Source organism: Alligator sinensis, unplaced genomic scaffold (genome assembly GCF_000455745.1).
Source record: "Alligator sinensis unplaced genomic scaffold, ASM45574v1 scaffold131_1, whole genome shotgun sequence".
Classification (NCBI taxonomy): domain Eukaryota; kingdom Metazoa; phylum Chordata; order Crocodylia; family Alligatoridae; genus Alligator; species Alligator sinensis.
Genome location: NW_005841830.1, coordinates 5,908,401 through 5,932,157, shown reverse-complemented (window position 1 = coordinate 5,932,157; position 23,757 = coordinate 5,908,401). Strand labels below are relative to the sequence as shown.

At 42.6% G+C, this 23,757-nt stretch overlaps 1 protein-coding gene across 2 annotated transcripts in view; it reads left to right on the top strand.

The window, feature by feature from the left end:
* The window catches only part of PRKCE (protein kinase C epsilon), a 518,294-nt gene that overhangs the window by 306,800 nt on the left and 187,737 nt on the right, over positions 1-23,757 (top strand). For both annotated transcript variants that reach the window (XM_014519408.2, XM_025204781.1), the window contains exons 4-10: positions 2,482-2,516; positions 3,890-3,975; positions 5,609-5,741; positions 12,378-12,520; positions 14,241-14,337; positions 15,120-15,331; positions 21,942-22,115. In XM_014519408.2, the coding sequence (XP_014374894.1) occupies positions 2,482-2,516; positions 3,890-3,975; positions 5,609-5,741; positions 12,378-12,520; positions 14,241-14,337; positions 15,120-15,331; positions 21,942-22,115 (880 nt within the window). The remainder of the gene's footprint in view (positions 1-2,481; positions 2,517-3,889; positions 3,976-5,608; positions 5,742-12,377; positions 12,521-14,240; positions 14,338-15,119; positions 15,332-21,941; positions 22,116-23,757) is intronic.

Here is a 23,757-nt window from a genome sequence, read left to right as displayed (position 1 = left end):
AGGTTACGGTACACATTAGTATCCTATGACAACCATCAAAGGTGAACTTTTGACTTCTGAGCCACCCCATTCTATCTCTGATGAGAGACAAAATGAAAGTAATTCTACTATTCTTGTTCTAGGTGGGCCTCTATGTTTAGTAACTTCTAGGTCAGTCTCTACAGGGTTCTTTCCATTGGAGTGCAGATTTGGCAAAAAATGTCAAACCAAGCATACAAAAAAGTGGCCACATGTTGAGAAGAATGGAGTATATATGCATCTTTGTAAAGCTGATCAAAGTTGCAGGTGCTTAGGCTGGTTTCTTTGGACACCTGTTGTTTAAATGTCAGCTTGTCAGTCTAAAATTCACAGATTAATTAACATAGTATTATATTCAGGCTAGATATCAGGAGGCACTGCTTCACTGTCAGGTCAGCTAGGATTTGGAAACAACTTCCAAGAGAAGTGGTGCTGGCTCCTACCTTGGGGGTCTTTAAGAGGAGGCTAGATGAACACCTTGCTGGGGTTGTTTGACCCAAGTACTCTTCCCTGCCATGACAGGGGGTCAGACTTGATGATCTGCTCCGGTCCCTTCCAACCCTACCAACTATGAAACTATATTGCTTTGAGCTAGGCACATCAGTCAAGATTTACTTTTTGTATTATAGGTAAGTTTAAGTTTGTATTACTTTACAGATGAAGAGTAGGCATGGGGACAGGTTCTACTTTCAGTACTCCAGCATAAATCCAGAGTAACTCTGCTAGTTATTCCAGATTCTAGCTCAGAATTCCTATTCTGAAGAGCTTAAAATCTTGAGGCCAGACCCTGCAGCCTTTACTCACATCAGCCATTCAGCTGATGACAAAACTACTAATCTAACAAACCTAACACATCAGACTGAAGTTACGCATGTGAAGTCAGCTGAACTTGCATGAGAAAGGACTGCATATTTGTGCCCTGGGCTAATGAAGATGTTTTAGGGAGAAACTGCAGTGGGCAAAAGGTGCACATAAAGCTTCTTTCTTTTGAACATCCTAGAGTCATGTGTATTCACTCTGAATACATTATGTTAACCAGATGTAATTGTCTTTTTATATCAAAAGTGTGACATTTGTAAGGCACGCATAAAATGCCAGAGATGGAAACAGCACCTCCAAGTATGCCTCTTGTACTTGCATTTATCTTGTGAGCATTTAGGGTATTTTCCCCGTTCCAAAAGGGGATCCAGAGACAGCTTATAAACTGTGCATAGTTATCAATTTTTAAAGAGCTCCAGAATAATAATTCTGGAATCGACTTCCAAGGGAAATGGTGCTGGCTCCTTCCCTGGGGGTCTTTAAGACGCGGCTTGATGCCTACCTGGCTGGGGTCATTTGAGTCCAGTTTTCTTCCTGCCCGGGCAGGGGGTCGGACCTGAAGATCTACAAGGTCCCTTCCGACCCTACTTCTATGATTCTATGATCTCCCCTTTCCTGCCCCCTCCGCTTTCTCAATCACTGTGAATATCTTCAACTATGACCTCTTCTAGGTCATATTGACATTCAAGCCATCTCTAAATCCATCCATACAAATAAAATTCTTGTTAGGGCTCTTATCATATCACACCCTGATTATTGCAGTATCCCCTTTTCTGAGTTTGTCAAATGGAGTCCTGGCTCAATGCGGCTCAGTAACCATTTCCTAGCCTATGCATTTGACGGTCACCCATTTTTGCATCCCTATGCTGGTCTTCCTTCTACCACATCAAACATAAGCTGCTTGTCTTGTCCTTGAGTCTTTTCATGACCTATCTTCTACATACCTAGCATCTTTTATACAGTATCAGTAGGTTGATTCTCACTTCAGAGTAGCTCCTGATGCCATCACTCCCTTGATAAATATTCAGACAAGCACCATCCATGTTGCCATTCTTGGCAAGTGATCCCCATTAACATTTGTAGAGCTGAACCCTTGTCTTTCTTCAATTCCTTGTTTAACATTCTTCTTAGCTATGATGCATGCAAAAAGAACTTAACTATGGTTAGGGTTGCCAAAATGCTGAGAGTACTGCTTGTAAGCTGTTTGAGGAAGGACCCATGTATTTTTCCTTTGTGTCTTCCCAGTGCATAGCACATTGATGGCCTCATCCATGAATAAAGCTTCTAGACATTTTAGAAAATCAAATAATAATTAATAATAATCTTGGAAATTTAAGAAAAACATCAGCAAATGGAAGTTTCAGCTCATTAGGTCTCCATCTGTGCAGTCGAGGGAGAACTGTCCATGAGTAAGTAGGAATGCACAGAGTACATGATCCAGATGGTGTGTTCACCCCCAATCATATGATGTACCTTTTTCTCATACTGAGAAAATGATATGGAAATGAGTCCAATGATGCAGTGTGTAGGCTGTGGGTTGACTGAACTTTCCGTGAATCGGACCAAAAAGACTAAGGAAAAAAATCTATTTTTTTTATCTGTGTATCTTACATTTTCTAAACTGCTTTATGTTCTTATCTACAGGGGTGTAATAGGAAAACAGGGATATCAATGTCAAGGTAAGAGAGTCTATGGAGAGAAGTTTGAATAGATACTAATATGTCATTATTGTGTGTAATTAAGTTTTGCTTATCAGAAAGTACAATGGCATGACTGGAACACAGGACTGTGAATCAGAATATGTAGATTTTATCATAGAATCAGTCACCAATTTGTGATTTAGAGCAGATCACTTACCGTCAACACGATTTTCCAATAGTGTTCTGCAACTTTGGGTGGCTTGGAGTCAGTGGGAAGAATGCTTACTTAGTGTCTCTGAAAATCAGATCCTAGGTGTATGTGTCTCTGGGTATCCAAAGTTAGGGGACCTTATTTTATAATAACATTAACCATTTTTCTCACTCTTTAATCTATAAAATGAAGAAGTCTCTGCTCGAAGCATTTTATGATTTTTGGATGAGACATACTAGGTAATTGTAATGACTGTAATTACATTCGATAATTATAGAGGTCATCAATAGCAACGGTTGTAGTTAAGACTGCAAAAGTGTTTCCATTTTTATCTCTTCATTTCCCATGCTTAGAACTTTTGAAAAGAGTCACCTTTGGGGATGATATTTTCCATGCTTTGAATACCTAATTTTTCTAAAAATTTATATTTTTTGAAGCTTTGAGCAAGATGTCACTTTCTTGTTATAAGAGGCATGGGGGGAAAAATTACTTTCTTGTGTAGGGGGGGGAAGCAGACCATGTTTCTTTTTTTTTCCCCATAAAAAAGTAGAAATTACTGTAAGGTATCTGTAATATCTTAAAGGTCCACCTAGTCAAGTATCCCATTTTCAAAAGTGACCAGTGCCACAAATAGAAGTCACTTTACTCTTCTATCATGCATTGATCAGCCCTTTTAATTTTTATCTCATCTGTCATATTTGTGGATGTATTTTCATGTCTGATTCTTTTCATATATGTAACCCCTACTGATAAAATAGTTTTGTTTTTCTTTCTCCTAAGCATCTTTGTGTTTCTTTTGGAATTAAAGGCAAGGGCTCTCTTTATCTTTGTGTTTTGTAGGGTGCTGAGGTCATGCACAACTCTCTGTAGAATTAATAAATAATAATGGTCATACAAATCGCTGTCTAGTGAGAGAAATACACTTATAGCTGAGACTTTTTTAAAGTGGTGTAGACTGTTAGATGCTTTAGATTTTGCTTGCCCAACCCTTGATCCTGTAAAAGGCTCTGATCTTCAGAAAATGCTGGGAACCTTGCATTTGTAAGTCAGGGTTCTTTAACTAAAATCAGAAGCCATTTTTGGCCTGTATCTTTCAGATCACAGGAAAAGGGGTCCAACATCTTTAGCCTGATGACTTCAAGTTTTACATTAAAAATTGTTTTCATGAAAACTCATTCTTTCATCCCATTTTTGTTTACAGTTTGCACTTGTGTAGTCCACAAGAGATGCCATGAGCTTATAATAACCAAGTGTGCTGGTTTAAAGAAACAGGAAACTCATGATGAGGTAAATATTTATAAAATAAATGCTCTAGATAAAAAAACCCCCAAAAAACCCAAAACTTTTTATCTGTTGAAGTTACTACTGACTCCTTCATTTAATCAACAAAATGTTAGCTTGTTTGCATCCTTCCGGCCTCCCTGTAATATAACATTTACTTTTGAATGACAGATTTCCACAACAGCCCTATTTACATTGGAATTATTGTAGAGCAGTCTCTTCCTGGTTAGCAAGATTTAGATACAGTCTAAATGCTGTGTTGAGCCCCCTAAGTATTTCCCTGTGCATGCTTTTTCTTAGTCCTTTTTTCCCCCCTAACTTGCTCCCTGTTAAAATAAGTGGCAGTTTTGCTGCTGAATTCAAAGGGGGACAGCATCAGAGCCTTTATCTCTCAAGCCCATTTATTGTGGCTGATTTATTAGCAATCTGAAATAGGAAGGTTACATTTCTGTACTATGATTTCCGAGGGTTGCTCTGATAAAAGCTGCATCCAGAGCTTTTAAACAGAATAGGAAAAAAAAAGTTTTGAATTGGGCTGATGGTTATAGAGTAACACCATAGAAGTACTATTAGTTACTTGGTAGATAACTGGGTTTTTTTTACAGTTCAACTCCTTCCTCGATTTGGAAAAATTGTGTGCCTTGTATAAAGGGGACTATCTACATATGTTGTTTATGTTATCAGATATTTAAGCAAGTTATAACATCAGCTGCAAGCTAAACTGTCCCAACTAGGCTTTGAAATAATGCTATCCTGGAGATGATTGTACTATATGCCCCCAAGGCCAGTTTTACAGTAACTTTTCAAATTTCGTTTAAACTTCTCCAGTGTAACTTAGGGAGCAGACGTTGTGCTTTCGCTCCAAAATCTGATCTCTCAGGCAAGATTACAATACAGCAGTGCCGCATCAGTATTTTGGCTAATGATGCATTTGAGCAGCGCCCACAGGGAGATCTGAATTCCTGTGTAGATTTACATTTCCAGGCTCCAGACTGGTGGAAGCTTGAATGCCCTGCTGATAAGATGCTCTCATTGTTTAGAGGGGTGCTAGAACACTGGATAATAGCCAACAGTGAGGGGAGAAGGAGGGGAACATGCAGAGACATAAGTCTTTTGCTGTACAGTACATGCATCCTTAAAAACCTGTTAATCATGTCCTTTAATTATAGTCAATGATTCTGTGGGTACCCAGAACAAAATTCCTAGCTTTGTCATTTAACCAGCCTAAAGAACAGAGGGATATAAACAAGCAAATGGATTGGGACTAACTACTCTTTTTTCCCCCCTTTCCTATTGCACTAGCTCTTCCCTCTCCTGCTTCCAAAACAACTGGGAGTGACTTCCTTGTCTTGCATGCTGAGAGATTCCTTGCTGATAGCTGTGCAGTTATTCCCATGAATGCTGGGAAGCAGACTCCAGTCTTTGCACCAGCAGTTATCAGTCATCAATTATCTTCTGAACAACAAGAAAAAGAAAAGTGGAGGAGGGAGGAGAGAAACCTATGCCTCATACAAGCACACTTTTTTCATCTTGTTCCATCTGTGTAAAAATTCAGAATATAGGAGGGTCCCAATTCTGGCCTGTAAAAGGAATAGTTAGGACGAGGAGGATTTCAATATGTTGTGCTTTGCTTTTTCAGCAAGTGGGCTCCCAGCGTTTCAGTGTCAACATGCCTCACAAGTTCAGCATTCATAATTACAAAGTGCCCACCTTCTGTGACCACTGTGGTTCATTGCTCTGGGGTCTTTTGAGACAAGGTTTACAATGCAAAGGTAAGAAATTTCACTTCAGAGCCTTGTTTCTCAGCCAATGCATTGGTTTGGAAATGCTTTTTTGTCATAATGGCAAAATAAACTTCTTTGTCAAGTTGTTCTGTCTTTTCCAGCAGGTATAGGAAATAGCAAAAAAATAAATAGCAGCCTTAGACAATAGCAATTATATTGTGGATCAGAATGTAGTTCTCTGACTCTTCTACTGCCTGGAGAACAGACAGTGGGGCAGGCATCCAGTTCCTTCCTCAAGACCAAGCTGGTTCACCTCCTATACCTGAAATCTCTTCATTCTTAATCCTTGTGAAATGCTTTTTCTGTAGCTGATCAGCAGGGAGAGGCAGCTTTGTATTTGTTTCCTGGATTGGATTAGGGGAAAGGGGGCACTTCCTCTTCTGGTAATGAGGCAAACTTAATGAATACAGTCTTTCAAGATAGAGATTTACTCCAAAAGTGGAAACAAATACAGCCCTAATATTTCCAGGTTAGTAACATTTTGGGGCAACGGTGAATTAAACCTCATCATTTTGTGGTTTTTAGTGGACAGTTACTTTAAGCTTGTGTCAAACCATAAGAATGGATATGTAATTAAATTAAAACCATTGTCACATGGAAATTTTGACCATCATGAATTGATGCACTTAGCTTAATAAATATAAAGGCAGGGTTAAATGTTTACTGCTTTGTTTTTTTCTGAAAGGCAAGACCTCATGCGCCATGTATCAAATACCCAATAATGAATTAAGAATTTTATTTTCTGCAGTCATACCAGATGAAAATAATAGAGGGCTGCCAGTCCTCAAGCTTTACAGTGTAAAGAGATAATCGGGTAGCATATTGAAGAAGACTTTCTTATGGTAGTGTTACATGATAAAGAGCAGTAGAAAGTATAAGCCATTCCCTAGAGCACTGATTCTCAACCACAGTGCAATCCTTTTGAAGGTGCCTTGGAATATTTGGTGTGTTAACACCTACCCGTGATTCACAAGGTAAAGCCCTAGTGGAATCTATAGTGTCAGAAACATTCTCACTTGTTGTGGTCTTATTGAGTTCTTTACAAGAGAAGAATTGCTCTATTATTTTTCCATAGTCAAGAAATGAGTGAAAGCTAAGAGCTGGCGTTTTCCAAGGAGTGCCTTAAGTCCGATGAGCAGTACCTTGAGTCTTAAAAGGTTGGGAACCACTACCCTAGAGCATCAAACAATAGTTAGTAGCAGAGTACCAAACTAGGAGGGCTATTTTTCATGTATCCCCATGCTGTCTCAATTATGGTGGAAGGAAATTCAGCTTGCGTCTTGCCATTCTTTGCCACTTTCTAGTCAGAAGTAGAATTTCTCCACTATTTCCCTTCAATTTTGTAACACTAACCCTTCAAGTCCACAAGTTAATCATCATCACCCTTGTCTCCCACCTGCCATGTTAAGGCTTTCACTTCCTTCCTTATGTAATATATAGTAAATCCACAGGCACTAAATGTGCAATGCATGTACATGAACGGTTAGCCTGCAAAGCCTCAATTCCCTCCTCTTGCTTCCTGTAAAATGGCTTTCATGAAAGCTAGAGGTCACTTGAATTGTTTCCATCTTAGCAGGAGTGCAGTGCTTCCTATTTTCCTTTTTCTGAGTGCCCAGCAGTATTCAATTTGCCTGCGTTAGGTACACTGTGCCTACCTCATCAGTGAAAAGAAAATTGCTCTTGCTTTACACTGCTAATTCCTGTGCCCCTTGGTTTAAACTCTACTTATTGAGAACATAAGTATTTCCCTGCTCTGCTTTATTTCAAAGAGTTTAGATCTCAAAGATGTAACCTTATAGCTCTTAGAAATGTTTTCCCTGCCACTGTGCTCTGGATCATGGGCATGTGAGTATGTAACAGGGTTTTTCCTACTGGGTCATTCAGCTTTGTTCTTGTGAGCAGGCAGAAGGCTTCAACCGTAATGCTACCTGCTTTCTGAAGGGCTCAGGATTGATGTAGAGCACACAGGGAACGTTCATACAACTGCTGGTAACTTCCAAGAGAATGTGGATTTGTTTCTGTGGACTGCTGCATAGTGCAGTTTTATGGCACTAGGTGTTGGTTAAACTGTTGATAGAAACACAGTATGTGAATCTGTGCTAAATTTGTTCCACGTGAATTCTGTTGATCCAGTGAACTTACTGGAGGAAGGAATATGACCAAATGAAAAAAAGTGAGAAAACCCAGTTCCTCTTCTTATTTGGCATTCTTCATGTTTTGTTCCACAAGAGGGCACTGAAGGCCATGTTGTTCAGACAGGTCCTTGGGCTCCTTACAAATCTAATCCACTTTATTTTTAATTCATGAACATTTTTAGTCCTTTTTTGCCTTTTCAGGTTACCCAGAAACTGTAAATGTTGTGGTGATGCTAATGTGACAATTACAGAGTATTCATAGATTTCATAGACATTAGGGCTGGAAGGGACCTCGGAAGATCATCGAGTCCAGCCCCCTGCCCAAAGGACAGGAAGTCAGCTGGGGTCATAGGATCCCAGCAAGATAAGCATCCAGTTTGCTCTTGAAGGTGTTCAATGTAGGCGCTTGAACCACCTCCGGTGGCAGGCTGTTCCAGACCTTGGGGGCTCGGACAGTAAAGAAATTCTTCCTTATGTCCAGCCTGAAACGGTCTTGTCGTAGTTTATGACCATTTGACCTCGTCATCCCTTGGAGCGCTCTGGTGAACAAACGTTCCCCCAGATACTGGTGGTCACCCCTGATAAACTTATAGGGGGCCATCAGATCACCCCTGAGCCTGCGTTTTTCCAGGCTAAAGAGCCCCAGGGCTCTCAACCTCTCATCGTAGGGTCTGCTTCCCTGACCTCTGATCATGCGCGTGGCTCTTCTCTGGACTCTCTCAAGCTTCTCCACATCCTTTTTGAATTGTGGAGCCCAAAACTGGACGCAGTACTCCAGCTGCGGCCTCACCAAGGCCGAGTACAAGGGGAGAATGACGTCCCGGGATTTGCTCGAGAAGCATCTATGGATGCAAGCCAGCGTTTTGGTCACTTTACTAGCCACAGCATCGCACTGCGGGTATTGTGGGAAGAAGGTCTTGTTTAAGGATTAATAATCTTCAGGGGGAGATCATTTTAAAATGTTTCAGGCCTCTGATAACATACAAAACTATCAGCGTGTGAAAACAGGGCTTTGAGTGTATGACAGTTGATTTGTCACTGTTATGTTAAGTACTATATACACACAGGATTTCCAACTTTCATAGCATAATTTTGATGTTATGTCTGATTACAATAGGAGTTTTAAACTGAGTAAAGCATGTATGTCAAATTTATCTGGCTTTGAAGGCTAGATAATAGAATCATAGGATCATAGAAAATTAGGGCTGGAAGGGACCTCAGGAGGTCATCTAGTCCAACCCTCTGCTCAAAGCAGGACCAGCCCCAACTAGATCATCCCAGCCAAGGCTTTGTCTAGCCAGGTCTTAAAAACCTCCAAGTATAGAGATGCCATAACCTCTCCGGGTAAGCTGTTCCAGTGCTTTATGATCCTACTAGTGAGAGTTTTTCCTAATATCTAACCCAAACTTCCCTTGCTGTAACTTGGGACCATTGCACCTTGTTCTGTCATCTGCCACCACTGAGAACAGTCTAGCTCCCTGCTCTTTGGAACCACCCTTTAGGTAACTGAAGTTTGCTATTAAATCCCTCCTCAATCTTCTCTTTTTCAGACTAAATAAGACCAGTTTCCTCAGGCTCAGACTCTCCTTATAAGTCACGTGGCCCCAGCCCCTAACCATTTTTGTTACCTCCATTGTTACCTCCAGTGGAGTCTTTCCAATTTGTCCACATCTTTTTCTGTAGCAGGAAGCCCAAAACTGATCTTTCTCTTGTTGGTGACATACTTGTAGAAACCCTTCTTGTTACCATTCACATCCCTTGCTAGCTGCAACTCCAGTTGTGCTTTGGCCTTCCTGATTTCATCTCTGCATGCCTGAGCAATGCTTTTATATTCCTTCCTAGTTGTTTGTCCTAGTTTCCACTTCTTGTAAGCTTCCTTTTTGTGTTTTAGCACACCTGAAGAGTTCTCTGCTAAGCCAAGTTAGTCTTCTGCCATACTTGCTAGTCTTCCTGCACATCAGGATGATTCATTCCTGTGCCCTCAGTAAGGTTTCTTTAAAGTACAACCAGCTCTCCTGGACTCCTTTCCCCCTCAGACTGGCCTCCCAGGGGTCCTGCCCATCAGTTCCCTGTGTGAGTCAAAGTCTGCATTTCTGAATTCCAGGGTCCATACTCTGCTGCTCTCCTTCCTTCAAAAGCTTGTTTCAAGGGCTGACTTTCAATAGATTGCAACAAGGTAGCTGGTCTGCTATATACAAAAACCTAACCCAGAATCAGGGCATCTATGAATGATTTAGCACCAGGTTCCCTGTGAACATGTGATATGCTGTGGGTGGAAATGTGGCTGCCCTCTGCCTGCTCTCCTGTCCCAACATGAACGGCTCTCCACACTGGGTCCTGCCCCCTCTGGGGGAGTGGCCAGCTATCCAGAGCCAATCAAGGCTCCATGGCACAGCAGTATCATTACCTTTAGGGGCTATTCTGATTTAGAGGTGTTCAGTCATAATCCCACAGATGGTAGTTTTGCCCCATTGGCTCCTCAGCCAAGCACATACACCAAGTATTTGAACCTGCGGTTCCTATCATACTGAGCAGGATTACTATTACACCAGGGGTGTCCAACCTTTTTGAATGTGGGGCTGTATCATGAACTTTTTATCACCCAGTGGGCTGGCAAGCCATATTCATACACCTCACAGGAAGCGGACATCAGGAAGTGATGTCACGTGACCTGACAGCAATGAAGTTGCAGGAAGTGACAATGAAATGGGTCTGGAAATATGGTTTAAAATCCAAAATAAAAACAATATAAAAGCAACAATAAAATAATACCAAACACTTGACTAAAATTAACACTTTTGCATAATGCATAATGAAAGAAGCACAATGCAAGTCGACAGATCAAATGTGGAAAAGATATCATCCAGAGTGGAAACTAATCAAAGGTGGAGGGATGTGTCTTGGTGGGACACACCTCTGCAGTGCTTTGCAGCCTCCCCCACTCGCTGCCTTGCAGGGGGCGGGCAGGTGGGGATGGAGGAGTGAGCAGGGGCTCCTCAGTGCATCCAAGAGGCTGCGAGAGAGACTTGTGGCTCAGCTGGGCACGGCTGCAGCTGCAGCTGGGCATGGACCAGAGAGGGGCGGGGAGAGCCGCTGCCACATGTGGGAGCCCCAGTCCGGGCTCCTCCTCGTCCTCCTGGCTGCAGCCTCCCCGGGATGTGCGGGAAAGGCGCCCTCCACTCTGTCGCTGGCTGCCTCGCTGCCCTGGTGGCCGCCTGTGGACCCTGGGGGTCCACAGACTGTCTAGGGGGTCCCCAAAAGATTATTATGATCAAACAAAGTATGTGAATACCCACACTTACAATTCAAAGCGGTCTGTACCTCCATTCAAAATGTTTTAGGGGTCTGCAATTCAAAAAAGTTTGAAAACCACTAACATAACCCAAACCTTTTCTCTTTGAAGTCCAAGAGAATAGAATTGGGCTCTCAATTCAGTCAAATTTTAAATGTTTCCCTGGTTTAAAACTAGCGGGTGTTTATACACATGCTTTAGGAGTTGGGGGGAGGGGATGCTTTAATTAGAGCTGCTCCAAGAGCCACTCAAAGTGCCCAGAGCCTCTCATGTATCAGCATTCCCACACTTAAAAATGGTGTTGGAGATGCTTTATCTAAAGCTCTTTCAACGAGCTTTAGATAAAGCACCTCTGCCTCCATTTTTAAGTGTGGGGACACTGAGCAGACTCAAGCAGACACTTGAGCAGACTCAAGTCTGCTGTGATGCATTGTAATTACAATGCATTGGAATAGCCTCGCTGCTCATGTATAGGTACCCAGTATGTGCAAGATTTGTATGAGTTAAAGGTTCTTCTAGAACTATCTTGTCCCACTTCTAGGGCCTGCCCCATTCTCCCATTAATTTAATTACAAACAGGAGCAGGCCTGTGATGAGTAATACGATTCCCTGACTACTTTGAAAAAGCGTATCCCATAAGCAATAGGTAAGACCCTAGGCAAAATATTCAAACACCCCTCTTCTACTGAAATTTTTCTTGGTTTTACTGAAATAAAATTAGCAAGTAAAATTTCTGTGTGTAACTAGAAAAAAGAGATGCTTAAACTCAACTCTTTCATACCTGTATAAAGGCTGAGAAACTCCAATGACAGTAAATGGTTTACAAAATATAGTTTAACATGAGTTTAACTATGTAGAATTCAACCCAGCCACTTAAATGTGTTACTCAGATTATGCACTGCATCAGTGGGGTAAATGATTACAGCAGGAGTAATGTGGACAGTGCCTTCTGCTACCATTATTTTCAGCTAAATATAGTAGCTTATTTTTTAAAATAATGAAGCAGACATCATTTTATGTCAGCATGTCAAGTGCTGTAGTTAATTGAGCTAAACATTTTCTGTAGAAATTGAATTGTATTTGAAAAGAAATGTTAAATCCTAGAAGATCTGATTTATATAAAATAAAATTGATGTTTATTAAGGTACCATTTAATTTGCTGTAATAAACTTTTTTCTACCACCTGTTTCATTGCAGTTTGCAAAATGAATGTACATCGACGCTGTGAAACAAACGTGGCACCAAACTGCGGAGTGGATGCTAGAGGAATAGCTAAAGTTCTTGCAGATCTTGGAGTCACTCCAGATAAGATCACTAATAGTGGCCAAAGAAGGAAAAAGGTAGCCAAAGATACAGCCTCACATAAAAGGTGTCACATAACTAATGAAGCTACTTCAGGATTAAAAATTGGGGTTCTATCCTATTTACTTGACTTCTATAAGAACCTTAATGAAGTCAAGAGGACTACTTTTGTGGATGAGGATTTGAACTAAAAAGATTTGCCTTTTGAGATTAAAGTGTCCATCATCCCTGCTAAATGTCTTTGGGGAATCTGTTTTGACATGATACAGGTCTGAAAACCTGATGACCACTTTAAAATGTCAAGATGGGTTTTGTTTCTGACTGGCATGAAAAATTGGACTTGACGGAAAGCCAGTTACTCCTGAATTCCTTCACTGAAACATGTAAATACATAAATATTCTTACCTGACTCAAAACTGGCATGGGATCATTGATTACCAGACACTTGACATTACTGCATGATACTGCTGCAATTATGATAAACAGACAATGTGGTGTAACAACAGTCTTTTATTCAAAAAGAAAACATTGACTGCAAGCTGATGTTTCCAAATCCATTTGCCAGAAACTAATCTATTCCTTTTTGTGACAATCATTATGGGCAGTGATGTAAATGGCATTATTTGAAGTTTGAATATATCTGAATTTGTCCTCTTAATCTTCTGCCACCACCATGCAAATAGGTAATCTGCTCTCACCTCTGACATGATTTGTTTTTTTTTGTAAAACAAAAAATAGTTCCTTGGTCTTATTACCTAGTCTTCTTATCCTGGTTAAATATGCACTTGGATTGTATCATGTAATGCTTAAAACAACAACAAAAAATAGGTGTGGAAAAATTAAAAACAAATTAAGTTGAATTATGAATCTTGGGAAAATAAAGTAACTGAGCTTTTTAAAAAAAAAGAATTTTAAAGTTGATCAACAGAAAATTCAGAGGCTTAAAAAACCTCATGCTTAAAAATCAGCATATTTTAATTGTGAACTGCAGGATGCTTTGTGGGTTGTGTACCACAGTTCAGCTTTGTGTTTCCTCTGCAGTATGTGAGGGCATCATGTCTCTAGATGGTAGAAGCAAGGTGTACAGGCCAGGATGCTTGCAGGGGCACTGCCTGCTCACCCACTGCCACTCTCACACTCCAAACACAGAAATGCACTGGGGAGGCTACTTAAGTCTTCTGGAGAGCAGCTGCAGAGAGGGATGCTCCAGAATAACCTCACTGGTACATTTCTCAGTTTGGGGCACCAGCAGGAGGCTGAGGCATGCATGCAGCCCTCTGCCCTGGGGCACACTGCGACTACAATATCGGCATGCCCCAAGATTTCAGTGCCAGTCTCTGTGCTGCTGTCACTTATTAGAGCAGAAAGGTACCACTCAGGTCCTGGCAGCCATCACTCCTATTGGCTTAACTGACAACTGCCATTGAAGAGTCAAGGCATGACATGATTGGACCCTTACGGTGAAAACTTGTATTGAGTCATTTGCTTTAAAATATATTTTCATGTGTTACTGAAATAGAATATCACGCAGGTGTCTTTCTCTCTATTTAATAAGCATTTCTATTCCTACTTAAAATGAAAGCTTGTATTTTATATCTTGAGATCTCACTTTTAACATAGCCAACAAGGTGGTAATTTAGCAAGGGTGAAGAGTGTTCAATTTCTTTTGTTCATTCTTACATTATTTGAAGTCACTGCTTCTTCATTCTCTGTTAGACGATCTTACAACTGAATTTTTTTTGTGGAAATGTTCTTTAGCTAATTGCTGGTGCAGAGTCTCAACCACCAGTTCCTGGAACCACCCCATCAGAAGAAGACAGGTCGAAGTCAGCACCCACCTCTCCGTGTGATCAGGGTTAGACACCTTTTTTTTATTTCCTTACTAACCACATTGCTTTAGTATTACTTGGTCTTTATGTGGAACCAAAAATCTGTTGCAATAAGCTCCCAACCCCTCTGGATAACGCTGTTTATATTAAACAAGGAGTTGCTTTCAGGGATCAGGTGTTCTGATTGGAAATTTGTGAACTGTTGTGTCTTCCAGAAACCTGTGAAGGGACCTATTTCTCATTTCATTTATATTAGTATAGTTCCACTGGTTCAAAAACTAGTTGATAAACTTTTAATGGTGGCCACATTTTAATGACATGATCTTAAAAGTACTTCCTTCTACTTAATATGCACACTGATGAATGAGGAGCTAAAGAAAAAAGTTTCTTTAAGTAAAGTTACCCACAGGGCTGACTGCTTTTGTCATACATGTGTGAGACACACACACAGACACCCACCCCCACCCCTTTTTCTGTCAAGTATTTTGACCTTGATTTATCGCTTTGAAATTTTCTAACCATATTTGGGAAAAAATAAAATCTCTGTGATATGAAACAGAAGTCTCTTGGTTTTGAACTTGTTTTCAAGAAAATCAATTAGTCCACTTTTAGTTTCTCAAACTTGTATTTAAATAAATATATTATAGAATGAAGGCTCAGCATAACGAGTGGCCTCTTAGGGTGATAAGGAAGGAAAATGGGAGGGGAATCTAAGAGAGAGAGCCCTACCCCAACACTGATGCAGAGAGCTATTAGATGCTGCTCTGGCTTATAGAGAAGTCATTCTTTTGTTCCCACCTTCCCGCAGAAATCAAAGAGCTTGAAAACAACATTAGGAAAGCATTGTCGTTTGACAATCGAGGAGAAGAACACAGGGCAACAGCAGCAACATCAACGGACAACCAGCTTAAACCTGGGGAGAACGGTGAAAACGGGGAGATCAAACAAGCCCAGACAAAACGAATAGGCCTCGAAGAGTTCAACTTCATTAAAGTATTAGGGAAAGGCAGCTTTGGCAAGGTAGGGGGCTGTTTCTGATTTCACTGTGATTATTTTTGACTCTGTTGTTTCTAAGTGCACACTACTGATATTCCTATTTTGTAAAGTGCTTCCACCACAGGGGTTTCCTTCCTGTCTTACCTGTAGGGATAGTCTGCTTTCAAAACAGTCATTATCATGGATATTTTCCCTGCTGATTACCCAGTTACTCAGATGTTCTAAATCATTATAATAACTAGGGATAAGAGTTTTGAACCAGATTTCAAGGTTTCCCTATTGAAATTTCATTTAGTAGTGATATGGACAGTGCTTGAAACTGAGATTGCTACAATGAGTGGATTTTAATAGACAGCAGAAGTATGCACATGATGGTCTGGAATTCTGAGTTTCTCTCTCCAGATGATTCCCACTTCAAATATGCTTATTTTGTAAAATTAAATTGTTGTTACTTTTCCAGCTTCTAGGCTTGCAAACTCCAAATAGTTTGAATACAGGCCAATGAGCCTCCTCCGGTAACTTCTGTATCTGGTGGGGGTGGGGGCTCAGAGTCCATCTGTATAACCCAAGTGAAGCAGGTGCTGGGGGCATGGCTTGTACACCTCCCAGCATACCCCGTGGGCTCCCCAGCTGCCAAAGACTCCCAAGTGGAGTTGAATGGCTGATCCACCCCGATTGACTGGCAGGGACATCACAGCTGTCCACCTGAACCTGATGTGGCAGGGGCTCATCATGGCTATGAGTCATCAGCCGTCCCGTGTTTGCCCACCCAGCACACCCTAGGCCTGCTGTGTGTGTGTGTGCGTGCGTGCGTGCGTGCGCACGCGCACACGCACGCGCGCACATGTAGGACACCTGGGTTCTGGGTGTGTGTGCATGTGCGAGTGTCCCAGACACCTGGGTTGTGAGGGTGTGTGTGCATGACCCCAAGATGCCTGTATTCTGCACCTGCTGATATTGGTGGCCTTGGCCCTGCAGATCCACAAAGCCCTAGCTGAGTATCTCCTCACCCAAATTGACCAGGAGCCCTCCTCAGATGAGTAGGGCCAGAGGGCTTCAAGTGCCCATGACCTGGCACCAGGCCTGGGTCTCCAGCTCTGGGCTCCTTTGGGATCACTGCCCTCAACCCAAGCCATGCCCCTTCCCCTCTCCCTTGCCAACCCCATGGGACACACACCGGAGTGCAGGGGAATGAGGCGCAAGGAAGGGATGTGCCTCTATTTAACCAAATGTTAAAGCTGCCAAACTTTTAATGTTTTTATTAAACTAAAACTGTGCAATGTTGCCCTGTCTGGAACTTAGAAACTTCTGCTCAGTTAACACACAGAGTGAGGAAAGACCATGGCTGCACTGGGCAGTTATGATGTTGAGGGGGCGAGAGGGGTGGGCAGCTGCAGGGGGCTCACCTTAAAACATGAAACCCTAGGGCAGCAGGGGGAATGTCATGTGAAAAACTGCCACCTCTTAGTTTAATTAAATGTTGCAGTTGCCAAACTTTGCATGTGCATAATATAGAGAAACCGTGCAATGTTGCCCACTCCGGAACTTCGGCACGAGCCCAGGAGGCTGCCTGTCTCCACAGAGGCTAGTCTGCTCCACTGCAGTGGGACCCAGACCTGCAGTGGCCTGGTCCGATGGGCTTGTGGGGTTCATGGAACTCCTCCCACCATTCTGAGTGCTTCCAACCACCTTGAACTGGCCTGGAGCCTTTTTGGGGCCCTGTGCCTACACCAGCGAATGCCAGCAACCAGGGAGAGTGAGTTGGCTCTGGAAGGTGGGCGAAGTCAATGCTAGCCCTGGCATCAAGGCTTGGGCAGCCTCGTTCCCCCTCTCCCCGTCCCTAGTACTGCTCCCCAGAGTGACCGCCATTGGATGCTTTCCTGGCTTCTTTGACCATGGGTCAGCAGCTCCCATGCACCAGATCTCCCGTTCTGGGGCTCCTCCACCCCCAGTATCTCCCAATCAATGCATGCTGTGGAGTGTTCCCCCACAGCCGCCATCCAGTGTCATTGTCCCCCCAACCCATGTGACTCTCAGGCATGTCATCCCAGGAAGGAGTCCCTGGACTGGAGCTTTCCATGATGGGGGGTGGGCTCTCCATGATGCCCAGGAGGGCTATAGTGTCTCCACAGGAGGTGGCACTGATGCCTACTCAGGCATGTCATAGCTAGATTCAAGCAGTTTATGACCCCATGCATAAACCCCTTATCCTGGCTCTGTGACTCTCAGATCCATAGCAGTATGGGTGGCCTCCCATAGACAGCAGATAGCCATCCACAGACCTCATTCTTGGACCTTCACAGTACATTCCTGGCCATGGGCAGCTCGTTCAAGTGCTGCAGCACTGAGGGTGAAAGCAGCTGCCAACTTGCCCATTTTAAAACCCCGCACTGAGGGTCTCCTTTGGTCCTCATGTCACTGGTGCCATCTACACATGTCTCCAGCATTCTGCAGGTGTCCAGGCACCCATCCTGGATCCAGCAGCTTGGTCTTCATGAGTGGGCCTCCCATGCACAAATGTGGAGCTTGCAGACAAGAGAGACACCAAGGGACCTCTGGTGAATCCCCTTTCCCCTGCATGAGGCCAGAAGCTGCACAGCTTCTCATGACCCAGCATTGCCCATGGCAAAGAATGCCCACATTCCGCCTCCCAGCTGAGAAAACCTGAGTTTTCCATCTCCTTGCTGTGGGAGCTGGGATGCCTGGGAAACCCAAGTGTCTGATCTCAGAGGGATGAGCCTTCTCTGGTTCTCCAGGAGCAGAGGGAAGGATGGAGGAAGTGTGTGTGTGTGTGTGTGTGTGTGTGTGTTTGGGGGGGGGGGGGTTGCTAGGGAGAATTCCCTTAACTGCAGTGCTCATTTATAGCTGCTCTGCCAAAATGGGCCCAGAGGATCACTAGTGAAAATGCACAGCTTTGCCTGTTGGTTACACCTTGGCTGTGGGGCTTGAAAAAAGCTTTCAGTGTAAATCAGGGTCTGTTTGGGTTGAGTCAGGTGGATCTGGGTAAACATGGCCTCTCTCAAGAAAGCAACATGACCTTGTGGGATGGGGCTGTTAGTTGTCCATTATCCAGATGTATGGCCCCACTCAATATAACGCAAACTGACAAGTCCCCAACAACAGTAGGGGGGATCGAGCCTGGTGCCATACCTTTGTTCCAGGCCAGTGCCGCGAAGGTGGGGAGGCGGGTTGAGAGGCACAAGGTAAGTGAGGAGCATCAGTAAATCAGTATCATCTGTCTTCTGCAAGGACTATTGTTGACTCAAGAGCAAGCTGAATTTCAGAGTAGGCAACTACATCTTTCCCCATGAGCATACCCCAAGGAGTCTTATTAGACTGTTCCTTCACCTGTAAACATCACATTCAGAAGGTCAGCAGTAAAGACTGCATGGATATCTGCCTTAAGACATTTAGTCAGCACAACACGGAGTGACAATTTCGAAGTGCTCAGAACTATCACACTTGCAGTGGTACACATCCCAGCAGATTGCTCTGCTCTTGTATGGTCCAGAAATTATCACACTAAAAAGCTTGACACTCTACTTAACAGTGCACCGAGACTTACATCAAGCAATACAATCAGGCAGAACACATATAGATGTATTCCTCTTACTCTAGGGCATTAGACTAAGTGACATAAGGAGACAGTCCCTAACTACTCCCCTGCTGCCAGTTTTCTGGGCCAATGGAGAGCCTGGCAGGCTGGGTACTGTGGCCTTGTATGCTGCACTCAATTTAGGTAAGGGGTGAGGTGAATGGAAATGAAATGAGCATTTAGAATAATCCAGTCTGAAATCTATTCCTAGAGCATTTTATACCAACACCAACGAGTCCTGCATCGGGCACGACCTTGACAGAGAAACATGGGTCAAGCCGAGTAGACTGAGATCTGGATACAGACACTTCAAAACAACACTGTACAAGATGAATCCCTATGTGAATGTGGTATCCAGCAAACAGCACAGCACCTAATTGAAAACTGAAAATTTACAAATGCTAGACGGAGTAGATGGAATCCACACACTGAGTGAAAATATTATAGGTCATAGTTGACCTGAGGGAAAAAGTAGGGGGGAGGTTTGGAAACAAGGGCTTTATTGCCTCAGGTCACTGACAGCCTTGGGGCTAGACTAGTCCAGTGGTTGGGCAGAGTTGAAGCACTCTGACCTAGGCTAGACTGCTGCCCTAGGATGGGGAGCGAGTAGGGTGCTGCAATGCTCCACGAGATGTCGGTGGATGCAACCTGTTGTGAGTCATGAGGGATGTGGTACAGATGTTTATTAGGGCGCTCCAGCCTATATTCCTGAAGTCTGATACCACATCTATCCAGGGTTATCTTAGAGTAGGATCCACCATTTTTACAGCACTCTATGTGCCCTGACCACCTGTTCGGTTATGGCTTTAGAGTGCTTTCTGTGCACCCACCGTACAATGAGCCTCCTCCAGTAATTTCTCTACCTGGCCATAGTAGCTTCTAGTACCTCCTCCAGTAACTTCTGTACCTGGCCTGAGCTGAACCAAGCTCAAAGGTTAAAGTGCTTCTGCTGCTGGCTTCTTGGATGCCTGTATTTAGCCCATTTGTGTTCTGCCTGCATTGAATCACTATGGCATGAAGACTCAAAATTTTGGTGGTTTATTTGTCCTGAAAGGGACAAGATATAATGCAGTTCATTCTGAAGGCATTTTGAGTAAGGCCTGCTGGGCTGATACAGCTATATAGGGCCCTGACCTGGGAGTGGTAGAACAAGGGTTGGCCTGCATCTGGCCTCTCTTCTCCACAGTGAGAGAGGAGTCAAAGGTGCTTTGGAATAATTCATGATTAAGACAGAAGCACAGCTGGAAAATTCAAAAGGAAAAGAAAACTGTAGAAAGAGGGTGACCAGATATAATAACCCACATGTTGGGGTCTGAATGCGGCCTGGGGAAGGAGAATGGATGAAGGAACCTGAACAAGTCTGTTGCCCTTTCCAAAAGTAATATTAAACACATCCCAGTTATTTTCAAATGATTGATTCTATTCTTGTACAAATACAACTTTGTGTATACAAACACCAGCCCACACATTTTCGAAGTGTAATATCTGCATGTACGTTTAATAGGCTTCACGCTGGAACTCACAGTTCATAGAATTTATAGATACAAAAACTAGTGGCCAGATGGATTTTCCATATAAGGAATATGTGTAACTTCCATCCCATCCATGCACTGATGCTAATCTTTGAGTGTGCATGGTGGTGCTAATGCTGAATGCAGATGTTTGCATACACCAAGTTCTATGTGCACAGATTAGAGTTCACATTTTTATTGTATTTCTTTGGAGGGAGGAAAAGGAAAACAACTGAATAACAATAATGATGATGATTACTGATTAACTGACTATTCTGGTTTGTCCTCTCTCAGAGTGAATGTCTTGTAAGTATTGATCTATTGATCAGCAGTAAAATAATGATGGCATATGTGAACTAGAATTATTTCCAAATGGATAGAGCTTTGGCTTTGACTGCTTCCCCAAATAGGTGTGCAGAGCCCTAAGGCAGGAGAGCGAGTGCAGGTCCCCCTCAGACATGTAATTTAGAGCAAGGTGGCTTGTGTGTGGCATGCAGCAGACATGGGATGGGAAAAGCAACATAGTAGTAGATAGAGCAGGAAGCAGAAAGCATTGCAGCAGATCAGGCGGGGAAGGGAATCGGATTGGCATCTGGGGAGAGTGCAGGGTTAATTTGTGGCAAGCCTGCCAAAAAGGTTGGCCCTCATTGATTTGGAGTAAGCTGGTGGAAGAGCTGTAAACACCATGCGTGCTTGAAAACTGTCATTCATAGGTGGCAGGGAGATGGAAGTGGCTACTTCGGTGCTACTGTATAATGTGGGTTAGGGTGAGGTGGGGACTGGGTGTATCTGAAACTATGCAGATCTACTGGGAGTTTTCTTTTTGTAGTACCATATTCCATAGGGATTTAAAAGTGGGGCTGAAGCAAGTGATCTACCACCTGGCTCCATTCTCCATTGTCACACAATAAAGGGGGACTTGGCGTAAACACTAGGAGCTCTCAGTTCTTAAGTAACTCTGTTTTCCTTTCCTCCAACTTCTCAGCCTCCATAGAGTAGCTCTGTGCCAAGCCCAGTCATACCAAAACTAAGCTTTTTGCAAGGGAACAAGATTTGTTCCATTAATAGAAGCAGTTGAAATCAGTTACTTTTAAAGCTGTCAAAGTGGTGCCTATGGTCATATATCATGACAAAATTGTTGTTGTGTTTTCCAAAAAAGGGAACCAAATTCATGCTGTTGTCCAGCTTCAGCCATCTTATTTTAGATCTTAGCACTAGGACACAGAATGCAAGTCATAAGGTATTTAAATGAACAACAATTTTACCACATGTATCCTTAACTAAACTGAACAAAGGCACGTACATACTGTGCCTCATAGTCGGACATGTACAAAAAGTACAATTTTTTTAAAAGTTGTAGTACTCAGATGTTTATGGTAGGCAGTTTGATAGTTACGTAAGTGCAGTAATCATTGCAACCTTTGAATAATTTTCAACTCTCCATACATTTTCTCATTGAGTTTAAGCTTGTTTATATATAGTATAATATGTGCTTGTACACCTAACCAGAGATTTCTGTTGGTTCTAGGTCATGCTAGCTGAGCTAAAGGGTAAAGATGAAGTGTATGCAGTGAAAGTCCTAAAGAAAGATGTCATCCTCCAAGATGATGACGTGGACTGTACAATGACAGAAAAAAGAATTCTGGCATTAGCACGGAAACACCCTTACCTGACACAACTTTACTGCTGCTTCCAGACTAAGGTATGCTAAATCAGCGATTGGTCAAACTACACCAAGAAAGCAACACAAAAATATCATTAATTGTTACAGTTAAAAAAAAAAATGCATAAAGGTTTGTTTCTTGATGTTTCTAAAATATCTCTTAAAGGATTTATTTGCACTTCAACAGTATGACAGGTGTGGGATCTATTTAATGAATGAGATCTGTTTTAGCATGTATGGTTGTGAAAAAGTCTGAGGGCCCTTCTACATGTTCAGGTTAAAGCTGGATAGAGACCAAATATAGAGTTGTTACCCATTTTCAAGTATTAACTATATAACTGGTTGGCTCTTTTATAACTGGATAGTCATTTTTATCATGTGATAAATTACTTTGTACATGTGGCTGGTCTAAATTTGCTGAGCGATTAGCCAGTTAATTGTGTGATAATTACTTTGCATTTGTAGTTGGTCTTACTGTGCATGTGTAGTTGGTCTAAATTTCTTGCATGATTCACCAGTTAATTAAGTAATAAATGTAACTTGTAGCAGAGGCCTAAGTAAAAAGTATCTTCCTCTGCTTCTCGAAATGGGATCATCTTGGCATGTGTAGTATATTATATGTATATACTATGGCTGGGTACAGACATTCAAAAAGTCCAGGTGGAATTGTCTTACTGTGCATGTGTAGTTGGTCTAAATTTCTTGCATGATTCACCAGTTAATTAAGTAATAAATGTAACTTGTAGCAGAGGCCTAAGTAAAAAGTATCTTCCTCTGCTTCTCGAAATGGGATCATCTTGGCATGTGTAGTATATTATATGTATATACTATGGCTGGGTACAGACATTCAAAAAGTCCAGGTGGAATTGATCTAAGTTTCATAGATTTCATAGACATTAGGGCTGGAAGGGACCTCGGAAGATCATCGAGTCCAGCCCCCTGCCCAAAGGGCAGGAAGTCAGCCGGGTTCATAGGATCCCAGCAAGATGAGCATCCAGTTTGCTCTTGAAGGTGTTCAATGTGGGCGCTTGAACCACCTCCAGAATCTGTGCTAAATTTGTTCCACGTGAATTCTGCTGATCCAGTGAACTTACTGGAGGAAGGAATATGACCAAATGAAAAAAAGTGAGAAAACCCGGTTCCTCTTCTTATTTGGCATTCTTCATGTTTTGTTCCACAAGAGGGCACTGAAGGCCATGTTGTTCAGACAGGTCCTTGGGCTCCTTACAAATCTAATCCACTTTATTTTTAATTCATGAACATTTTTAGTCCTTTTTTGCCTTTTCAGGTTACCCAGAAACTGTAAATGTTGTGGTGATGCTAATGTGACAATTACAGAGTATTCATAGATTTCATAGACATTAGGGCTGGAAGGGACCTCGGAAGATCATCGAGTCCAGCCCCCTGCCCAAAGGACAGGAAGTCAGCTGGGGTCATAGGATCCCAGCAAGATAAGCATCCAGTTTGCTCTTGAAGGTGTTCAATGTAGGCGCTTGAACCACCTCCGGTGGCAGGCTGTTCCAGACCTTGGGGGCTCGGACAGTAAAGAAATTCTTCCTTATGTCCAGCCTGAAACGGTCTTGTCGTAGTTTATGACCATTTGACCTCGTCATCCCTTGGAGCGCTCTGGTGAACAAACGTTCCCCCAGATACTGGTGGTCACCCCTGATAAACTTATAGG